Raw genomic sequence first — 22,261 nt, 5'->3', positions numbered from 1 at the left:
GCATTTCTTTGGTCATTTAATTTAGGAGGACAAGTTTATTATTAAGAAAAAGTTAGTAAAGGATTTATCTTTAGCTTAAAAGTTAGGAATAGGACAGTGTAACTTGTTCTGTGTAAGAGACAGCTGGAGGCAGCATAGGATGGTTTGTTATCAACAATGATTAACCTTTGTAGGTAAAATACACTGACTGAACCAACCTACAGCTTCCATGAAAGTAAAGAAGCAAACAGCACAGACCAAGGGCAGAGAACTGAGGGAAAGTGAGCGAGCGAGCGATCACATAAGTCCAAAATATGAGTCTAAGAAGAGACAAGAGAGAGGGGTGTAGCTTACAGCCTGGTCTGTGGAGGTCTTGCTATACGGTACGGGTATCAGCCGCTCCTGCAACGTGCCTCCAATGACCTGAACCATGAGAATAATAACAGTGGTGAGGGCGAGTAGCTACAGTGGTAAGTTAGAGCTGGCCAGGGATGTATTATACAGCAAGGTGAACAGAAGATAAGGACACGATGCCTCACACGGTCATCAACACCATGGGCGCCCACAGCCTGGTTACTGGTGGCTGCTGTCACCTCATTGCCCACAGATACGTGCCCTTGTCTTCTCCACACCTCATCCAAGGCGGCACACAGCCTTTCGGCCGAGTGGTGTATGTACACTGTGTGGTGTGCAGGGGATAGTGGAGCAGCAGTAGTGGAATAGAGGCTACAGACAGCACACGGGGTGTCCACACCTACCCGGGACTCGCCTAGACATTACAGGGGCACGCGGGGATTAATACGCTTACACTCAGGACACCAACTCACGATCTGTGTGGCTCGGGACCGTTGAAGAAGAAACACATCTTCATGCACAGAGAGCACAACTTGACTAAAAATAATAATGATGGAAACCCAATGGACAACTACCGCTGCAAGAGTCACTACTGTGGGTACACTAGCGAGAACTGATTATGCAGGTGAATACTGTAAATAGGCCTGCTCTAATAGCCACTAATTGTTGAGGACCGTAGATTTGGGCTAATGCTGCGGGTGAGGTGTCTAGCACGGTGGCTTACTCACTGAGAGCAGCTCAGGTACAAGGGGCTGAGAGAAAGATGCTCGGGTTCATACCTCACCCCCATCATGTGTTTCTCCTTCCTGATCCTCCTACCAGGGAAAATAACAGAATGACACGCTCAACACCATGATCTTCTAAAAGTTAACGAATGTCAGTTTTAAGTCAAAGCCTAAATAAACAATTCCCTGGAGCTGGAAAATAAAATATGAAGCCTGTAATAGCAGTTCAATGAGGAGCTGCTAATATAATGCATCTCTCTGGATGATGAGGAGGAGCCAGGCCAATAATAAGGTTGGCTAGTGATAAACAGCTGCCAACATCACACTGGCTGCTAGATCAGGGGTGAGGTCCTGGGTCCAGCCTCAAGGAGCTTAACATCAAACTCCAGTATTATTAAGGAGGTCTCGGCCCCCTCTTGCATCTGCGGTCCACCCTAACTCTGATGTCCAGGAGCCAGTCAAGCCTATTTCTGTGTGAGCAGCGACCCAAACCCACCAATAAGAAACTCAACATTAAAGAAAATAAAGGTAACTGATACAAATGAGGATGGGGAAGAGGATGTGTGGGACTGGACAGGCTGGGAAGAAAGATGCACTCATACAGACAGGGAGAACTCAAGGCTAAGGATTCATTTACCACCAGGGCAAGCTTCCTTTATGGTCTCCAAGTTTTGGTTTCTTATTTTTATACACTTTCCATTGTATTTAATGTTAAGTTATTATTATTATTTTTTCCAAAGCTGGAGAAACATTTCACTATTTGGCACTCTCCATAACCACATTTGCAAATTTCACATAAAGAAATAAATGCACAACACAAAACACAACATGCAGTGCAAATCCACGTCTCCTCTAGCTGCGCTTTAGAAATGAACAATACACAAGATGTGTGTTAGTTACCCTGGCATACGCTAGACTAGTGACAGCTGAGGCGGGAGTTGTTAGTGAAGTGCACGTGAGATATTGTCTCAGTCTGTTGTAGCAAGAGTCCCGCCGGGGAGCCAGGCTGGCCTGCAGACCACCCACCACCACAACCCTTTTACGCTGTTCCAATCATCAGCGGGAAGTGGCAAGCGGGAGAGGCAAGACCACAACACTCAGCCTCACAGGGCACAAGGCAAGAGGGAGTAGTGAGAGGCAACAGAGTGCTCAGTCCCCAGCACACCCAACACTCCACCCACCAGAAAAGCAGCCCAGCCCGCACTGACCGCCACCCCACCACGACGGGCCAGTCAGGGGGGCAGGGGCAGAGGCGCAGGAAAAAGCGAGGAGGAAGAGGAGATGGATAGGAGAACTACGACTACTGCTAATGCTACTGCTGCTACTTCTACTACCACTACTACTGAAATACTGTGGATGGCAGCAACAAAAACAAATATACCACAAAAATGTCCAAGGCAAAAAAACATGGTTTGCAGAAGCAAGGTTATAAAGCAATTAAAAACTAAATGGAGTGGTATTGGATAAGCATATGGTATTAATAAATAATAAGATTAAACAACAGCAATAATAATAATAATAATAATAATAATAATAATAATAATAATATAATAATAATAATAATAATAATAATAATAATAATAATAATGATAGTGATAATGATAATAATGATGATGATAATAATAATAATAATAATAATAATAATAATAATAATAATAATAATAATAATAATAATAATAATAATGCAAAACATGAGTAAAACAATAGCAATAATGGTTAAGCATGGTTATGAGTGTGTGTGGTAGGGATGTGACACTGGGTACTGTGGCAAGAGAGGGGCGAGGGCAAGACTGAGAATTAGCTATACGGCCGGCCACAGGACTGGTCGGGGTCACAATACAGGAAGACTATGGAAAGATGGATAAGTCTGCTTGTTACTGGCTAGCACCCCATCAAAATTTGAAAAGTTGATAAATGGCAAAGAAAGGACCACAATCAGTCTTGAGGAGGGGGTCAGATGCTAGTCTCATGAACCAAATTAAATATCTCTGACGGTGAAGACTTGGGGGGGGGTTGCAGTGTGCTGGAGTGTGCTGCCATGTTAGAGTGGAGAGTTTGAGCCATTATTGTGTTAAAGTGGTGCGGGGAGAGAGGTTGGAGGAGCGGAGAGGAGGGGGCTGTGCCAGCAAGGTGGTGGTGGTGGTGGTGGCAGCACTTAGTACTTTGTGTGTTGGCGTGGGTGTGGGGTCGGTGTTGCCCCAGCTGCTGGGTTGCTGCTGCTGCAGGCCCGCCTTGGGGGCTGCCAGGGGGTACCAGGGGGGCGTTCTCGGCAGTGGTGGGTGATGACTCCTCGATGGGCGTTACGAGGCGCACTGCAGTGTTGCACGACCCGCACCGCTTGCCACTATTGGGACTTGGGCTTTTCATGGAGTCCTCATCTATGTAAGTGATGTCTGACAAGGGCCGGTTGCCCTGCTGACTGCGCGAGTTGCGCATACTATGCAAGCTGTGTAAACTATGGCATGACCGCCGTTCCTCCAAGTCTTCCAGGGTGGACTTGAATGCTCGTATTACTCTCAACTGCAAACGGGACGGGACATCCAATCAAACCCCCACAATAATGTAAACAGTACATCAACATCTCATCATGAACATGTTAGTAGCAACACATAAAAATTAAAAAAATAAAACTCACCAGACAAATCACTGGTAACACAGTGCTATAAACAAACTAAAAAGGAACTACGACTGGCTAGTCATATCCACATGATAATTAATAATCATAAGTTATAATGAAAGGAGACTGAGGCTGAAGGTGAAGGCTGTTGAAGACTGGGTGAGGATGGTGTGACGCAGCCATGTGTGACGGAGGCCTGGCGGCGACCTAGAAACATGCAAGCTGCGAGCACAGCAGTGGCAGCCAGGGCACAAACTAGGCACTGGGCCATGGCAGTGTTGAGGCTGCTCGCCGTCAGGATCATTGGAAACTGTCTATGCAGCACAAAGAAACAAACATACTAGCCTCTTGTTCTAGCCACAGTCTACACACTCCATCTCTTAGCACAGGTCACAACGTTAGCTGGGGTTTAGTTCAAGGATTCCACTCAAGGTTGGGGTAACACTGGGAAAATTTTGAACACAGGTGTTTGGGTTCAGGTAGGGCAACAGCATTACGACATCTGTGAGACAACAACAGCTGCACAGCTACATGACTACAGTTACCAACCTGTTACAAAACCCTGGGTGTCGGTCACAGGAGGAGCAAAACAAAGTTACTGTTAAATCAAAAATAAAAGTTAGTAGAGGGCTGGGGATGGCAGAGAATAAGACAAGATTTCACAAAGTCAAGTGTCTATAAGTGCAGCAGAGAATTAATAGTAGGGAACCTAAATTCTAATATAAAATACACTAATTTAATAATTACAATATTGCAAAAACTATTTTACTTTTGAAAGATAAGATAGTATAGAACACTGGGGTCAGCCTTTTAGGTTACTGGTATATCCTTAATGAAGGGCAGGATTTTGACTATGAAAAGTGAAGAGGCTGGAGTGGTTCTTGCAGATACAGAGTGAGCCTACATAGTAGTGTGGCATAGAGATTTCAGCAGGTGGCCAGTAGAGTGGTCAGTAGACATTACAGGAGGGGACCAGCTGCCACTACTTGCACGCACTTGCCCTGGAGGACACAACATATGGCACACACGCACACTTGTTTCAAGAACAAGGGCAGCGAGGATATTGCTTGTTAGCACAGCTGCTACCTGATTCTGCTGAGCTACAGGAGTGAAAACACCTATGACTATTAGGCATGCACTATTGCATGCCCAGCAGTGAAAAGAAATAAATCATGCATATTTAAACTGAAAAACTCTATCATAAAATAAAAGTTATAATGTAAAAGTAAAGGAACCAAAAGAAAGACTGAACCTAGGCTGGTCTTCATGCACTGGGGAGTGCCAAGTCTTGCGGAAACCGACACCATGCTGCCGGGCGCGCCTCTCTTAATTCCTTTAAGGTCATAGGAACGATAAGGAGTGGGGCTAGTGGCTTGAGGCAGAGTTGACTGGGCCAGCGCGAATTTCCCAACCCTTCGATAATTGCATTGGTATCACTGCTGCCAAATGCCAAAAAATATTTTTTTCCTTTCGGGAAGCGGCAAACTCCACAAAACTGCCTTACACAGCACTGGCTGGCCTAGGTCCCATTAGGTTTGGTGTAACTTGTACAGACTGGAGTGATAAAGACAGAAAGATAGAGAAAACAATTTGGAGAGCCACAAACAAAGCTGCAAGACCGATCTACTCAAACTCACAAGTCCAATGGCATAATATATATTTTTTGAACCAAATAAACCTGTAAATGATAGGGAAAACATGATGAAAGGAGGGAAGATATAAAAAAAATGTATCGGTACCATCAAATAATACCCTGAGTGGACCAATGAAACACACAAAAAATGAATAAAAACAGTACAGCGGTACAGAAAGCAATATTAGGTAAACACTCAAAAAAACATGAGGATAAGACATGAGATTATGCAAACTTGAGGAAGAGCTGAAAATCAAAATAATAAAAGACAACACCCAGAAGTTACATTGGCTTCCCAAAATGATTAAAGGAAACAAAATGCAGAAGTCACCATCCACTGACGGATGGGAACTTTGTGCCTCAGACCCCTGAAGCAGCACAAGGCAAAGCATCAATATGATTTAAGTTATACTTAACAAAATATCTGCAGAAAGACCACAGTCCATGTCAGACACCATGGGACTGTGGCCCTCACACTTGTGTCTTGTTGGAAGAAGCCAAATGCAACAAAAATTAGCCTCTGATAAAAATGGGAAGCTAAGAAAGAAAAATAACAGGATGGTAGACTGAAATGAGACAACAAAAGACTGAACTGAGCTAGCTAATGAATTAGGGGGTTTTCTTACTCTTGAAAATTACATCACCTCTAGCTTTGCTATTGTAAATATGTCTGGCAAGAAGGTAAGCAAATACAAAGTCAAATTATGAAAATCTTCAGATCTAGGACCAATATATATTACATCCATTAAACTTCTAATATTCAAGCAGCACTGACATTGGCGGGTATGGGTACTGCATATAGTAGCAATCATGTTTGCAAAGGAACAACCAAGTTCTAGCACTATGGTAATGATGCGCCAGGAGTGCATGGGTTGACCAGGGGGTTCATGTGGGGGAGGCAGGGGGAAGCAGAGCCAGGGAGGCAGGGGAGATAATAAATAGTAATAAAAGATAATTACAAATCAAACTTAATGACAAACGTAAAGTGAAATATAGAAAACAAATCTGATAAATTAAAGTGAATGATGAAACGTATAGGCACATAAAATACTGTATTATGAAATGTGTGAGCCAAGTAGATCTTGCAAATTGCAATAAAGAAAGGTTCAAAACACTGGTTTGAGGAGAACAAAGTGTTTACATGACATAACCAATTGCAGATTTGAATCAATGCACATGAAGATTGTGCTTCTACTTTTAATAAGTGACAAGTTTTAGCTTCAAGAACTTCAGTGATTTGGTCAAAATTTTGAAGGAAGGCACGTCGGCCCACAGGCCTCCAGAGGCTTAGAGGCTTGTGGCCGTTACCTCAAGGGAAAGGGATGAAGCGCGAGTGAATCAATTAATATAAAAAAGATCCTGGAGAGATCTCTTGTCAAGAAACCTCAATAAAAGATATGAAGAATGCTTGTGATAATGGTATGCTTGAGCATGGAAATACAATAAATGGCACAAAAATACAGATAATAAAACTTGCCACATAATTAATGCACTTCTACTGCATTGAAAGAAAACAGGTTGATGATGGACATGGAATAGTTAACTGGCTGACTGACTGACTGGCTGGCTGGCAGACTACCTGGCTGGCACAAAACCTATCACTACAGTTGTCCTGCTGGGGTCACGCAGAGCTCAGTGTATGAAAGACACACACTTCAAGTTTCTCATTTTTCTTGATGTAGTCACACATGGTGCACAGCTGCATGATGAGAATGGACATAAGGGTATCATCTTATAACACATGTAAACATCACACTGGCCTTGATATGACATTTTCTATCATATGTTAACACTTTCTGCTCTCGACTAATACATGATGGAGCCTATCCAGGGTAACACACTATCCATGGATGATGTAACACGCAGGCAAGCACTTCAACAAGGCTACAGACATATGACTTATCACACAGGTACCCTGTAGAGAGTATAAATCTTTAAGTGTTCATGATTGTGTGTTTGTGAAAGAATTGTGTATAAATATATACATAATGAACTCCTCTGTCATTTAGAGACATTTCCTTCTCTTGCTGTATTTGTGATTTATTATTAGATAATAATATTCAAGGGTTAAATTGAATGCTCAGGGAAATGTTATTTTATGAAAGCACTTTAATCTCACAACACAGGAGTTTACACGTGTATATATTTATTGGGTTGAGTATTTTCTATCAGATGTATTATGAAAAAAATGACAAGGAAAGGAAGTCAAGACATTGTAACCTTCATAGTGGTTATCAGAAGAGCCCAATCAGATCCGGGAGGAAAAAAAGGAATCTGCAAAGATCAGATGCAATCAGGGAAATAAATCATCTATTGACTTTTAGTATCAAAAAAGTCCTCTGGTAACCATGCAATGTATCAATTAGTAAAAGTGTCAAAACCTGCAAGGAGAAAATCGTCACAATGCCTCCATTCCTCTGAAACTCAAAAATGTGCTGCAGCCTCAAGGAGCTCTTGGCTGGCACACTACAGCAGCAGCAAAACCACCAATTCCTACTAAAAACAAACTGAACACTCCTGACTCAGGAACACCCACACACCAGGCCCTGTTAGGAGAAAATGCCACCAGCAGGGACAGAAAATGAACACTACACTCATCATCACTCGCGCACGCTGCTGGGTTGTCACGCTAAATAGAAAGGTTAGTCCAAGGGTGTCAAAAATGCATTCCATTGTGACAGAGAGCATAACTGTTAAAAGTTAAGACATTCATATATCTGTATGCTAACACAGTGTTCACTGCACTAATGGGTGTGACATAACTGAAATAAAGAGATCTCAAGTAAACAATATTTGTCACTTCGTAAAGGACTGTGACAACTATAGCTGAGCTAATGAAAAAATTACAATACATGGACACAAAAATATGTCTTACTTTTTTTGTGTGTGCATATATATATATATATATATATATATATATATATATATATATATATATATATATATATATATATATATATATATATATATATATATATATATTTATTTGCACACACACACACACACACACGTATGTACTGTCACAGATGTACACAGTCTGAGTCCACTACCACCGGGTACAACAAAAAATCCTCAATATAATGTTTTCTATATTAGTTGTGTCTGTCACTAATTAAAAGCTCCACAGCTTCACTAGGCTCAAGCTCTCAATGCACTGTGCTAGATGCTGGGATTACCAACACTTACTCAGAAGCACAGATAGACAAACCACACCATGATATTTCCACTAAAATAAATGATTAAGCCAGATTCTGGTTGTTTCACCTTTAGGTGACTATGGACTATAATGTTACAACTTACATACACCACATTAGCATGGAAGGTAAAGGACTGCAATATCTTAAGGCTCATAATCAATAATTCATATTGCTCTTTTGTCACAAAATTAATGCTTTTGTTCTCCAATTAAGAAAAATCATGGCTTATGATTTAGTTTTATATGAGGGAGGTTTATTTTTTTTTGTAGTTTAACATTTCTTGCTTGCAGATGTTACACACACATGATGGTTCCATGTGGTTGTAAAAATGACAACTGGTGACCTAAGTGGTGATGGCCGGGTGGCGGCAGTGGAGGTGGTGGTGGTGGTGGTGGTGGTGATGGTGGTGGTGATGGTGGTGATGGTGGTGGTGATGGTTGTGTAGGGATTGAACTGTGACCTGAGTAGCCCCAGAGTCGTCTACTAATGCCATCCCTTCAGGGCCATGGCCGCCGGGAGGCTCAGGGTTGTGTACTCATTCATTCTACACTACAGACATATTTACAGAAGGTGTCTCTCACATTTTCACTTGCTCTTAGCCCTCTTAATTTATTTTTATAGTTTATACATTTAGTCATGCACTTGGCCACTTAGCAGCTGCTCACAGGCAAAATGCTGTTCAACAACAACAGAGAAGAGTGAGTTTAGGTCAATGTTATATTACATGTGGCATCTTGTGTAAATACATTAGTTTTCTTTAGTCTAAAAGAACACACAAGAAATCACTTACCACTTACTTTCAAATATCTGACATGCTAAACATCATCATGGCAATGGAAAGCACATGAAAATTTTGTTAATAAAATAAAAATTTAGTAATCTTTTCATTTGTCTTTGGACAGATAAAACTTCTGTTACTTGGGGTTTCAGAGCATTACTTACTTTCAATTTGTCAGAAAGCTGACAACTGACCTGCAGGGCTTGAACTAAACAAGGAGGGTGTGTGAGGGGGAGATGATCAGGTGCTGATCCATCTCAAGGGAGTGGGAGCAAAACAACATTACACCAAAGGGGTGGCTAGTGGGCTACAGCAACTGATTAGGGAGGGGCTTGACTCTACACCTCAGGTCACAGTTCACCTCGAAGGAGCGTTGGAGAAAGAGATGGAGGAATAAAAAAATGTGACACTCTGACCAGAACCCAGAAACATACCTGAGTCTGGAGCCGGGTCAAGCCACGGATCCACAAAATTTGACCCGTGCGCTTGCTGTCCTTGCCGTCCGAGTCGAGCTTGTCTTCAGTGGTAAGATCAGCAATTGGATCTGTCTGAGGCTCCCCAGAACCCCATCTGAAATGGCAGCAACAGTTTACTTCCACTGCATCGTGGTGATGACTGGCTCACTTCCTCCACCTGCCTGTCAGTCTTTGCGTGTTAATGCAGTCACATGGTGTTATCTAAACATCAGAAAAGCAAAGCTTCTAAAAGCTGATTTAAACAAGTCTTAAAGACAAGTTTAATTACATAGTTTTATAGTTTGAACTTGCTCAGACAGTTACATACACATTTACCACATATGCATGTGGACAGTGCAGTGAAAATATATATACACACATTTTTTTACAAAGCAGTACATAAACAAACAGGCTGACACAGAGGAGACACAAATCAACAGATCTAATGCTCTAAGAGTGATTCATTGCAGAAAAGAGTTTGACATCTTTACCGGAAACAAAAGTAGTTAAATCTGTGCAAACATTTCTACTTTTTTAACTTACGAGAATATATCTTTGGGCAGCTTTTGGTTGGTATGGAATTGACAACCTGCCCCCAGAGGAGCACTACACTACCAAACAGGATGCACCATAGCCAAAGTTCAAGAGAGAGATCATCAGTAGAAAATGCTCGCCCTCCAAACTGGAATATAACAACCTGTACAATGGACGAGAAAGGTGTGAAGTATGTACAAGGTAATTGGGGTTATGATGCTGTTTTACAATAAGAAGAAACCTAAATTCTGTGTAAGAGTTAAAGAGTGGGAAGCAAAGATTTTGGGAATCCTAAGCTGATGTCAGTAGAACATGCTCATGGTGAGTGAGTGAGGTGGGACTTTGACTGACAGGGATGAGAGGTGCGACAACATAAGCCATTTAGTTCTCTGGATCTTATTACAGGGAGATGTTATATTGAGATGTGGTAACTATTATCATTATTACAATAAAGACAATAAGAGCTAATCTTAAGAGACTGGGATACTTGCCTGAGCTGCTAGTGTACTCAGCCAAATGCTGTAGAAAATGGGATTGCTAAAAAAGCCCTGGAAAACATTCCGCTGTCCATGAATTTTCCGTGCATTGATTTCGTTGAAGAGAGTCATCATGACGAAGGTGTTGAAGATGATGGTAAAGTGCTGAGAGGGAGGGTCACGGATGGCTGCATAGCGCCCAGAGTCTATGTCTAACAATTTATCACCTGAAAATAGAAAACATATTTAGGTTTCCAATAGTATTCAAAAGATTAAAGTTCAGGCAAAAAAAAATACTGCTACTAGATGAAACCGACATCCTACACTTCTGAGAATGTTTTGAAATCTTTGCTGCCTTGGAACATCACAATGACATACTTTTACTTTGGGACAGATGTGGCAAAGGAAGAGTTAATGGCCGTTATGACTTTCTGAAAACATGAACTAAAACCTTTACATTCAAACTCAGCTTACAATGTTGCTGCTAAAGCGGGAAAGGCATATATTAATAACAAAAATAAATAAATAATAATGATAATGTCAAGAAAAAAATGCCTAATACTCACCATAAAATAACAAAAGGAATATGATCAAGATCATGTAGACCGCCTGGCCCAGGATGTTCTTCATCATGGTGCGGGAAATGAGTGGCTTGGTGCGGCCGTACGGTTTCCTCTGCAGGAGGTCTGGCGTGGGGGCCTCAGTTGCCAGGGCCAGTGACGCCAGGGTGTCCATGATGAGGTTCACCCACAACATTTGTACAGCCTAAAAAGATTCAGACCATGAGTATAATTTTGCCTACAATTGTAAAGGTTAAAAGATAAAGGTAAAGTCATATGCATCAGAGATATGGATGTGGAGGGTAGCACAGCAATCACACATACGTGCAGTGGAAATGTGCTGTATAAGAGGTGCAAGTGTTGTGTCAGGATGGGATGAAGATCCTATGGATGTTGAGTGACACTAATGTGCCCTTGATATTATCATGTCATAAGTTAGTACTTAGGTGTTTTAAAAGGGTGTTTAATTGCTTCATGTTTAGCATGAAAACTTTGAAATACAGTAGTAAATGAAGCAATATTTAAATAACCTTGATGAGCAGTGACTGTGCTGCACATCTTGGGGCCTCACGCTGGTAGTCGCACATACTGACTGTGACGCCCTACATGTAGAGTTCGCTTCCTCTATATCACAACCAGGTAAATACATACAAATAAATCTTTTGTGTGGGATCTAGACATCAAATAACTCTACCAACACATTTGCCCAACATGATGAAAAGCACCATACCTTGAGAGGGCTATCATTGATGGCACACGCACTCTAACGCTACTATAACAGCAACAACATTAACTGTCAGCTGAAACTGTAGAAACTTTGCAATGGAGTCGTACACATTGCGTCCCCACATAACAGCTTTCACAATGGAGGTGAAATTGTCATCAGTCAGAATGATGTCTGATGCTTCCTTGGCCACATCAGTGCCAGCGATACCCTGAGGGAGACACAAACATGAAGGTTAAAACCAATGCGGAACATCAAAAGGCACAATATTGTTGTTAAAAAACACTGGACCTCCAACAACATTAAGAAGCCAGCTGGGTGTACACATTCTACAATTACTGTAGATCATTATCAGGGAAGAACTGAACTTTGTGCTCTACATCCAGTCCTCAAGTATCATCAATGAAAGGACCTCAACTGCACTACTACTGATGCAGCCACTCACCATGGCAAAGCCCACGTCAGCCATCTTGAGTGCTGGGCCGTCATTGGTGCCGTCCCCAGTCACTGCCACCACCTCCCGGTTGGCACTCACTTTGCTCTCAATGATGCCCCTTACCAGCGTGTATTTGTCGGTGGGGGAGGAGCGCGCCAACACACGAAGGTTAACCCAAACTTTATCCACCAAGTGTTGCTGGACCTGCAGGAGAGAGTTTTGAATCAACCTCTGTTGTGTACCAACCTCTGAAAGGAAAGGTTACATCTTAATCCCAACCCGCACTCATTCACAACAGGGAGAATAAAGAGACCATGACTCACTTTGCCTGTAGGATCTCTGATTCGCCTGTTGAATTCTTTTCCCTCCAGGATAAGGCTGTTGTCGCCAGGCTTGAGGATGCCACACTTGGAGGCGATGGAGCGTGCAGTGTTGATGTTGTCGCCAGTCACCATGCGCACGGTGATGCCTGCTCGCTGGCACTTGTGGATTGCATCAGGTACTTCTGGTCTCACTGGGTCCTCAATCCCCAGCACGCAGAGACAGGTCAGGTTGCTAATTATGTGGTCTTCGTCATCCCAGTGAGGTTCATTTTCAAAGTGTACCTGAGGGATGGAATGGAGCAAACAGAGAAATCAGTCCCAGAATGTGGTAAAATATGCTAATCAACCTAATTGAGCTCATTTTCACATACATAAAGGATGCATATATATATATATATATATATATATATATATATATATATATATATATATATATATATATATATATATATATATATATATATATATATATATCATCCAATATGTGTAAAAATTATAGAATTAATATTTTTCACATTTTATTGATGTTTTGAGGATGGCTTATCTTGTTATTCTAAGGATGTAACTCAACTTATAATTCTAAGAGTGTAACTCACCTGATTAATTTCAGCTTTTCCTCGAACAAAGTCTCTGTATGCAATAGAGATTGTGCGAAGACCGTTACATGCCATCGGTTCAATTACTTCTCGAAGAAGACGATCTTGCATTGACTTTGAGAAATTTTCTAGTTTGCCGTCCTTGCCATGGATGAAGGAGCACCTGTGCAAAATTGAATGATGAAATAAACCATAACGTTCATGTCCGTAAATAAGGCCATCATATAGCCGCACTTGCATGTCTTTCATGAGCAGGGTGACCTTACTTACATCACAACAACAATGAAACTCACTTTTTCATAACAATTTCAGAGGCACCTTTTGTGAAAATACGGTAACCTCCTTCACGAGGAATCACCGTTGACATGGATTTCCTGGCAGAGTTGAATGTGTAAACCCGATGAAAGTTTTCCTCTGTTACTTCATCACGGATTGCTTGGTAGCTCTTTCCAAGATCTAACACGAATCCTAACAAAGCACATTCTGTTTTGTTGCCAACCTGAAAAAGAACATCATGAGGAGTTTAACAAAAGCAATAGTGAAAATGAAACTGCTTCATTCCCACCTTGGGCTATGCAGTGAGAAATCTTGGCATCAATGCTCATGCATTTTTTTTAACAGCTGGGTCATCAGGAGAGAATGGAAGTGTCTTGATGAAGAGGGCTGTCCAATGCCTGATGCTCTGAGAGTGTGAGTGAAACTACTGGGACAGAACAGAAGAATAAAGCACAAAGACAGGAGCAATTGAAGTCATGACTAGCCTTGCAACAGCTCTACAAGAAATAATCCAAGAATGATGCATCAGAATGGCTAACATGTGATAACAGCGTCCCTCCATACCTGGTTCGGTAAGTCTCCCGGGTTTTCGCCAGGAAGTACTCGGGAGGTGTAAGCAGAGTTGATACTGATTGCATGCAGTATCAGGTCTGCAACATTGTGTGGGAGGGATTCATACTTGGGCGTGGTCTTGTAGTCCTCGCCACTGATAAACGCCTGGACAACAGTCATTCGGTTAGTGGTGAGTGTGCCAGTCTTGTCGGAGCAGATGGCCGTTGCGTTGCCCATGGTCTCGCAGGCATCCAAGTGGCGCACCAGGTTATTGTCTTTCATCATTTTCTGCAAAGGAGAGCGTAATGATCAGGATGCACAGGGACACAAAGATTGTCCATTCATACCATGGATTCTTAGTCACTGCCTGAGCTGACTTGTTACGGCACCCTTCCTGACTCACCTTCACGGAGTAGGCCAGGGAGAGGGTGACAGCCAGGGGCAGACCCTCTGGCACGGCCACCACCAACACAGTAACACCGATGATGAAGAACTTAACAAAATGATTGGCATAAAATGGAGACCACGGCTTCCCCTCCACAACAAACGTTTGTACGCAGAAACGGACAATCAGGATCACAACTGTTAGCACAGCAATGAAAGAACCTGGAAAAGGAAATTTTGTTTAGATTATTATTAACAACCCTTGTAGTATGTAATTAATTTCAGTAAAGGATGAGACACAAAAAGATTTAAAATTTCAGTGTGAGTGAAGGAGAAAGGGTTGGGGAGTGAGTGTCACAATCTGGATTATGTCAGGACAAAATATTTGGACAGTTACAAATGGAGACTAACCAACTGGTCACTTCCTCCAGGAAGTTTCAAGGAATAAGCATCTGCATAAAAGAAGTGAAAATTTACAAAAAAAAAAGAAAAAGAAATATGCTAGAAAATACACAATGTTATGGAAGTAAAAGTCAGAGGTAATAGAAGAAAACAATCACTCCTTACCAGCATAGCCAATCTGAATCGCCAGTTTGGTCAACTTGGCTTGTAGAACAGACTTTTCCTGACCACCCCCACCAGTTGGCCTTGGCGCTTCTTCCTCTTCTTCCTCCTCTTTAGGATGCTTGTTATTTCTGATGTCAGCGTTGGTGGAGTTGGCCGTGATATGGTGAGAGTTACCTGTCACTGAGCAGCCTCGTCACCTTGCTTGTCTGCAACGAGGCGACACTATTAGTGCTGTCCGGTGCTCGACGTCAAGTTTAGCTATCAGCATTCACAAGCAAAGCGGTCAGTAAAAGTAGTTAGTAAAATTGTTGAGATAAAGGTTATTATGAAAAATCTTCTTTAAACTTGTTGTAATCATATCATATTGCATGAAAATTATGTAATAAAGTGAAAAACATGCATGAAAAGTTTCATTTCCGTAAATGTCAAAATTGATGGCTAAAAAAATGTGATAGATATGTAATTAAAATGCCTTGATTTCAAATTTGGCCAAAACAATGACACTATAATCCTTGATGCAATAATATTCCTCAGCAAATCTTAGCATAAACACTTGACATAGAGAACAATAAGGAACATCTCTACAACAACATCAAATCTGCAACACACATGGACATGACAAACAGAGGCAAGGAAATTAAAGTCACCTACTGTAATATATAGATTGAACATTATTTTGGCAAAAACACAGTGCAAAAAAGTAGAACAAGGTCAATATACCCAAATATCAACGTGGAACACACACAGAAAATTCGCACGGCAGAAAATGGGAGACGAGGGAAGTGGATGAAAGCAAATGACAACTACATATCCTGGAAAGAAACATAGGCAGCAAGAGGATGTGAAGTACTAAAAGCCACAGGAGCCATACTAGGATTGGCGTCAATCAACTCTTCTCCCGAATCGCCCTTCTTCTGTTTTTTCCGCAGCTTTTTGGCCTCTGTTTTGGGGCACAAGCGGTGAGAGATGAAGATGATGGGGTCGGATGGCAACAACAGTAGTGGTTGGTTGGTTGGTCAGGGGTTACATGCAAAAAAAAGATGTTGAAAACAATAAAATCATTAGTACTAGATGGGGTATACAAATCAAATCTTTAAGCTTTTAAGTGGCAAAGGTAAGAGAAACACTAACAGATACTGAGAAACCTGGTTAGAGGACTGCTAGTCAACAGGCTAAACCACAACTGTGAGTCAGAATCCAGTCAGTAGATTCATAACAGGAGGCAGCCTCAGAACACTATGCAAACGGCAGCTGCTGGAACGCACACTAGGACTGTTTCATGTTTAAAATTAAAAAATAAAATTAAAAAATAAAAATAAAAAAGCTGATACTTGTTCATTTTTCAACAAAAGAATAATTATCTAGTACTTCATTCAAGTGATGAAAAAAAAAAAATATTATTTATGGGATTATTCCATCAAAAAAATAATACTTTGCTTCTCTGTTACAAGTGTGGCTTCAAGTTTGCATCCTGAGGCCCGGAAGGCTGACCTGGTGCTTCCTTCCTCCTGCTATGAAGGTGAGTTGAGCTACTGACCTTTTCTGTGAGCTCATTCAATATAATAACTCATGAGATTGATTTGCATAATTCTAAAGTAGCCTGAGGTAACTACAGCTGCAATAATGCTTGACTACAATTGTGGAAGTAGAGTCCTCCCTCTAAAGACTATACAAGATTCAGCAACTATAGTGCAATAGCTAGTAGGAACTTAAAATGTGTTTTGTGGTTTGTAACTTTAAAACAAATGGCTGACTTCAATCAGTATGCCTATAGCTGTGTGAACCAAAGAAATGTACCAAAAAGAAAGGCTGCCATCCCTATGCTATCTAGAAGGAATGTCTACATTCATGTCCCAATAATTTCAAAAATCTATTCCATGGCTTTACTAACATGCCTAGAACTAAGTCATTCACTTTATAAAATAAAGAAAAGATTGGTTTTGTTTGGGGTGCAACATGCATACTGTAAGAGGGTGGGCTTTGTAGTAAAACAAGTTTAAACAAATAATAATAATCATAATAAAGAGTATCAGGTGAGTGCCTAGATTTAAGATGTGTGAAGATAAATCTATAAATGAGAAATATAAAAAACTAACACTGAAAAAAATCAGCACAACCCAGAGTCTGGCTGTGTTGTGGCTGAGTCAGGCCTGAGCTTCATTGGTTTGTGCTCCTACACACTGCTCCTACTGGGCCACAGCAGCCGCCCACTTCTAATGTGTTTGATTTGATAGACATGTGAAAATATAAAACTTTCCTAATTGTCCTTCCACAATGAAGCTCAGCTATTATCCCTGCAACACTAATCACCTAAAATAGTACCAACCACAGAGAAAAATTTGAATTTAGTGGAAGCTTTCAATCACTGGGATATTTAGGTCAGTGCACGACAGATTACCTCTCCTTCTCTTCTTGGCTTCCACTTGCTCCTCGTCGGCAGCGGCTCCAAGCAACGTGAAGATGATGCCAGCTTGGGAATTTACACCAACAGCAGTAACAAGCATCTTGCCGCTCCCCTCCATCACATGTGTCCCTGCAGGCGTGCAAGCAACGTGAGATTCCCCGGAGTAATGGGAGGAAGCAATACACACTGATCAGTAGATTTTTAGCATTACGCTTTACATCGTCCAGCCATTTTACGTCATATTCAGGTACTTCAAGTAATGCTCTGCACACAAAGTTATATAATAAGCATTCTATATTATACTGGACATAATATGCAGCTTCTATGTTGTAATACTCAATCTATCCACATTACACCTTAACACCCCACAAATCCATAAGATTTCAGCAATGAAGGTTTTATTCTGAAGACAACACAAGACAATGAACGGCTTACTTCTTCTGTATCACAAGTAACATTACGATAACTTCCCCTGCTTGAATTTCTTTGGCAAAAATTACTCTGTGACACCTTTTCAAACACCTGAGCACCTTGTTTGAGTTTGTTTACCTGAGAGCACCATAGGATCAAGGTCAACCGCTTTCTTTACATGGTCTGATTCTCCTGTTAGCGAGGACTCATCGATCTTCAGATCATTACTTTGTAACAAAATGCCATCAGTAGGTAACAAGTCACCATACTTGATCTGGAAAAGCGAAAACACAATGTCAATAAATTTCTCAAACATGTATATAACATAAAAATCATCAGTTTTGATTATCTGAAACCATCATCAAGGGCTGAATGTTATGGAGATGAAATTTCCACATATAACAAAAGACTCTGGAAATCCTTAAACAACAACATTTATAATTCATTCCACAAGGCAGACAGAGGGACAGACACTTTGGTCATTCTTTAACTGGGCTAGGATTTAATAACTTAACAAAGAAGTGATGATGAAAGATGGAGAGCTCATGAAGGTGGCCGGGCTACACCGAAGACCTTGTTCTGACTTTATGCACATCACAACAGACGTAAGATTAAATGAACAGCTACGGGGAGCAGGCGCAGATCAAGTATCTATTTACGCGCATTACCCTGGCCACACAAGGTCTTCAGGCAGCCCCTTGAGTAACACTACCTACCAAACATGTTTTAGGAAAATAAAGATAAACTGTACTTAAAGGGATCAGCCTCTGGGACAAATAAAGTGAAGCTAAGTGGCTACACAAGATAAAAGAATGTTTAGTTATTTTTTTCTGAATTAGGCACAAATATATTAAGTGTTTGCAGTGAGTTAAGTATAGATTTTTTGCTCCAATTTGAGTGTCAAGATACCAACCAGCACTGCAGTCACCCCAGCCAAACAGTCTCACCCCACACCCCTCTCTGGTGCTCCCCAAACTTCCGAGTAAACAAAAGCATCAATGCTCCACTCTCCTCCACTCCCCTTGATGCACCACTGAGCTAAAACTTCACTTCTTAAACTTTGCACTTGATTTAAAATGAGTCAACACAGATTCTGAACTACCTGTGACTACTACTTGAGTTTACAAATGGGAAAAAAAAAAAAACAAAAAAAAAAACACCTAGCTTTCACTTCTAGTAACTGAAAGCGGCTGGTTCACACTTGAATTAACTATCATTCACTAACAACTACACTAACATGACTAGGATGAACCAGCTGAACATCAAAAGCACCCTTTCATCAGGCTAACAGAGCTAAGTCATACATTGGTCTGGTGGTTTGGTTTACATGGAGAGTATAACTAATTCAACATGAACACTAAGAGTCACTAAACACACGCCTAGTGAGGGACACAGACACAAGGAGGGGTGAGGACGGACAGAGTGGCGGCAGAACAGAATCAGGTCTTACTTGGCAAATATCACCGACGACAATATCCCCAACGCCTATCTGCTGAACTTCACCTCCTCGAATAACAGTAAATTTGTGCTCGCCCTCGATACGGCTTTGTAGTCCCCGAAACTGTTTCTCTTTTGTGTAGTCATTAAATGCTGTGACAAAAACAACAACTGCCACAGAAATAAGGATGGCCACACCCTCGATCCATCCAGCTTCCTCCTCACTCTCATCGTGGTGGCCCACTGCAAGGAGAAATGGATTAATCTACTTATCGTGTGACCTCCTCAGCCAGTAGAGTTTAAAGGGAAGAAAGATCAGATTTCTATAGACAGGATCCTATTCACACGTCACTGTGACACTCAACACTAGGTAGGATTAATGCTTAAGACTTGGACTCCATAAAATAGAAACATAAACGCCCTACAGAAATATGTCATTTGAGTTATAAAATGCTAACTACTGCTGGACTTTTTTTGAGTGATTCCAAAGACAGACAAATCATGAATGAAGGGCATCATCTCCTCAAATTCATACTGACTCCACCAAACACACTGCCCTCCTTGCCTCCCCTGCTTTCACTTCCTTTTCACACAAACATATGAATTTAGCAACTACAGTCATGAGTTGGCAAGCAAGTGAAATACAGAGACATACTATGTGCAGAGAAAGATACATAGATGCAATAGTACATTAGTCTTTTTATGGATTATCATTAATATCATCTCCTCACTACACATTTCCTTCCCACTGATCTCACACAGCTGCACATCATCAAACAGCATGACACAGGTTTTGCTCATTCATTGAAGATTGATTTAGTTCTTAATTAATGGTCTCTTTCAGTCTTTAGCCATCAAAAAGCTGCCCCAGAGACACACACCACACTCGTCATGCTCATCCAACACCACTGCCGTTCCTTAACACACAGTCATGACCACACTCAAAACACTACTTTTAATGGATTTTTAGGCTCTCTTTAGGAATAGATATATTATGGAACACATTTCTCAGGAGGTAATAAGACAGGTAGTAAAAGGAGGATTATACTGGGTACTGAACACAAACATCTACGGTGGATAGTAGTGTGGGACAGTAAACATTGACCTAGTAGAGTGTTGCAAGTGGTGGTGGCACTTGGCTGGGTTTCGACTCCATTCTTCACTGACGTCATTTATTGCGGCAAACTCTCTTTAATGAAGGCTAGAGGTCAGGAGGGTGTTCCTGACAGGGCATGAGGACCAGAACAAGCTCTCATGGCAACCCTTTCTTCACAGGTTCATATCATGTCTAATGTAGATATTTCATTGGAAAAACTGAGAACTCATTTGAACAAGGACTCAATATAGTAAGGGGGGACTGGGCTGAAGTAGGGAAACAGTCTTGTGAGGATTCAGTTAAGTGAAGTCTTGGTAGAGGAAAGACACTCAGTTGACTTGGCAAAATAACTGGGCTTTTTTGAGACCTAAGTAAAAAAAAAAAAAAAAAAAAGGTATGTCATATTAAGCTGAATGAGAACTGTTTGACGAGACCTCAGTTAAATGAGAACTCAGGCGATGAGACCTTTGTTAAATGATAACTCAGCTTATCGGGAGTCTGTTCACTGAGAGTTATGGCCTAATGCACTACACCACGAGGAAGGAGCAGAAAGCCACTACACAAGGGGCATCAACATCCGCTTGTGCTGCTATGTGCCAACACTAGTCGTATGTACAAAATAAGGAACATTAAAAGCCAAAGCAAAACTTCATAGATGATCTGGTGGTGAGAGGTACACTGACCATGACTGTGACTCGCGGCACCCATAGAGGAAACAGCAAGGATACTGGGTTTGGTTTGGCTCAACGGCTAGGCTTAGTTACTGTGGCTCTACAACTTTTATGGCTCAAGGTAATTATTTAACTCTTTTATTGTTTGCTTTGCAAGTTTAATGAGTGTGATGGAGATTGGGGAAAGCTTTAGACTGGAGGAAATATTGATATGACTCTGCCATGTGAGTGAGGACAACTGGCAAAGGCATCACAGGGTATGTTTTCCATGGAATTAATGAACTTATTCATCATAGTGATTTCATAAGGTCTCTTTGTTAACACCAATATGATACTTTAGAACTGAACAGGAAGATCTGGTTTTAGCACAGAAATTAATCAGGTGAGGTGATTAATCAACAAAAACTGTACCTGTACTTAGAAAAGAATCATTCTTAAAACGTGTGTCTGGAGACTGATTTACTTCACGTTAGTTAATGTTGTAGTGAGTGAGTTTGTCAGCAAGTGAAGGTGATCTGACGGGACAAAACAATGAATAACCTTCAACCACATTGTTTGTGTGTGTTTCATGAGGACACGCTACGGGTGCCAACACACTAGCGCCTGAGGATGCCTTCTTACTAAATTTATGAAGCACCTGAAAGTGATTTTTACTCTTTGTTCTGTGATAAAGAAATGAGTTACATGTACAGCTTAGCTTCCAAAAACTGACCTAGTGTTGTGTTGCAGTGTTTATTTCCAGTGAGTTTTGGTGGGCACAAAGGATGCGAGAATCGTGACATTCCACCTACTTAGAAAATGAACATAAAACTGACCTAGGACTGAAAATAACCATTCAATCAGTTTTACTTCCATCTTGACAGTAAGTAACTATTATATGCATTTTAGTCACTTTCATTTTGCTCTGAAATATTCCCGCCACCCACCAGCAGCAGCACCATTCAGCTGTGGGAGGCTGTACTGCACATTTCATCTCTAAAACTGTATTGATTACTGATCACTTTTACAGAGACAATCCATGTTGGTCTCTGGCCTAATCTGCTGGTGACTCAAGGTTGTTCTATTTGGCGGTTATT

General features: G+C 41.2%; 1 protein-coding gene across 1 annotated transcript in view; it reads right to left on the bottom strand.

Annotated features, from left to right (window-relative positions):
- Positions 1-22,261, bottom strand: part of LOC126998025 (plasma membrane calcium-transporting ATPase 2-like) — a 96,617-nt gene that overhangs the window by 1,911 nt on the left and 72,445 nt on the right. The window contains 19 exon segments of the mRNA XM_050859307.1: positions 334-402; positions 9,718-9,853; positions 10,278-10,435; positions 10,764-10,975; positions 11,315-11,513; positions 12,039-12,072; positions 12,074-12,243; positions 12,478-12,672; positions 12,792-13,073; positions 13,388-13,550; positions 13,681-13,886; positions 14,228-14,503; positions 14,619-14,821; positions 15,167-15,349; positions 15,352-15,372; positions 16,038-16,106; positions 17,565-17,699; positions 18,120-18,255; positions 19,432-19,661. Coding sequence (XP_050715264.1) covers positions 334-402; positions 9,718-9,853; positions 10,278-10,435; positions 10,764-10,975; positions 11,315-11,513; positions 12,039-12,072; positions 12,074-12,243; positions 12,478-12,672; positions 12,792-13,073; positions 13,388-13,550; positions 13,681-13,886; positions 14,228-14,503; positions 14,619-14,821; positions 15,167-15,349; positions 15,352-15,372; positions 16,038-16,106; positions 17,565-17,699; positions 18,120-18,255; positions 19,432-19,661 — 3,077 coding nt within the window.

The sequence above is a fragment of the Eriocheir sinensis genome, chromosome 13, assembly GCF_024679095.1.
Source record: "Eriocheir sinensis breed Jianghai 21 chromosome 13, ASM2467909v1, whole genome shotgun sequence".
Lineage (NCBI taxonomy): Eukaryota > Metazoa > Arthropoda > Malacostraca > Decapoda > Varunidae > Eriocheir > Eriocheir sinensis.
This window is presented reverse-complemented; position numbering and strand designations above follow the sequence as displayed.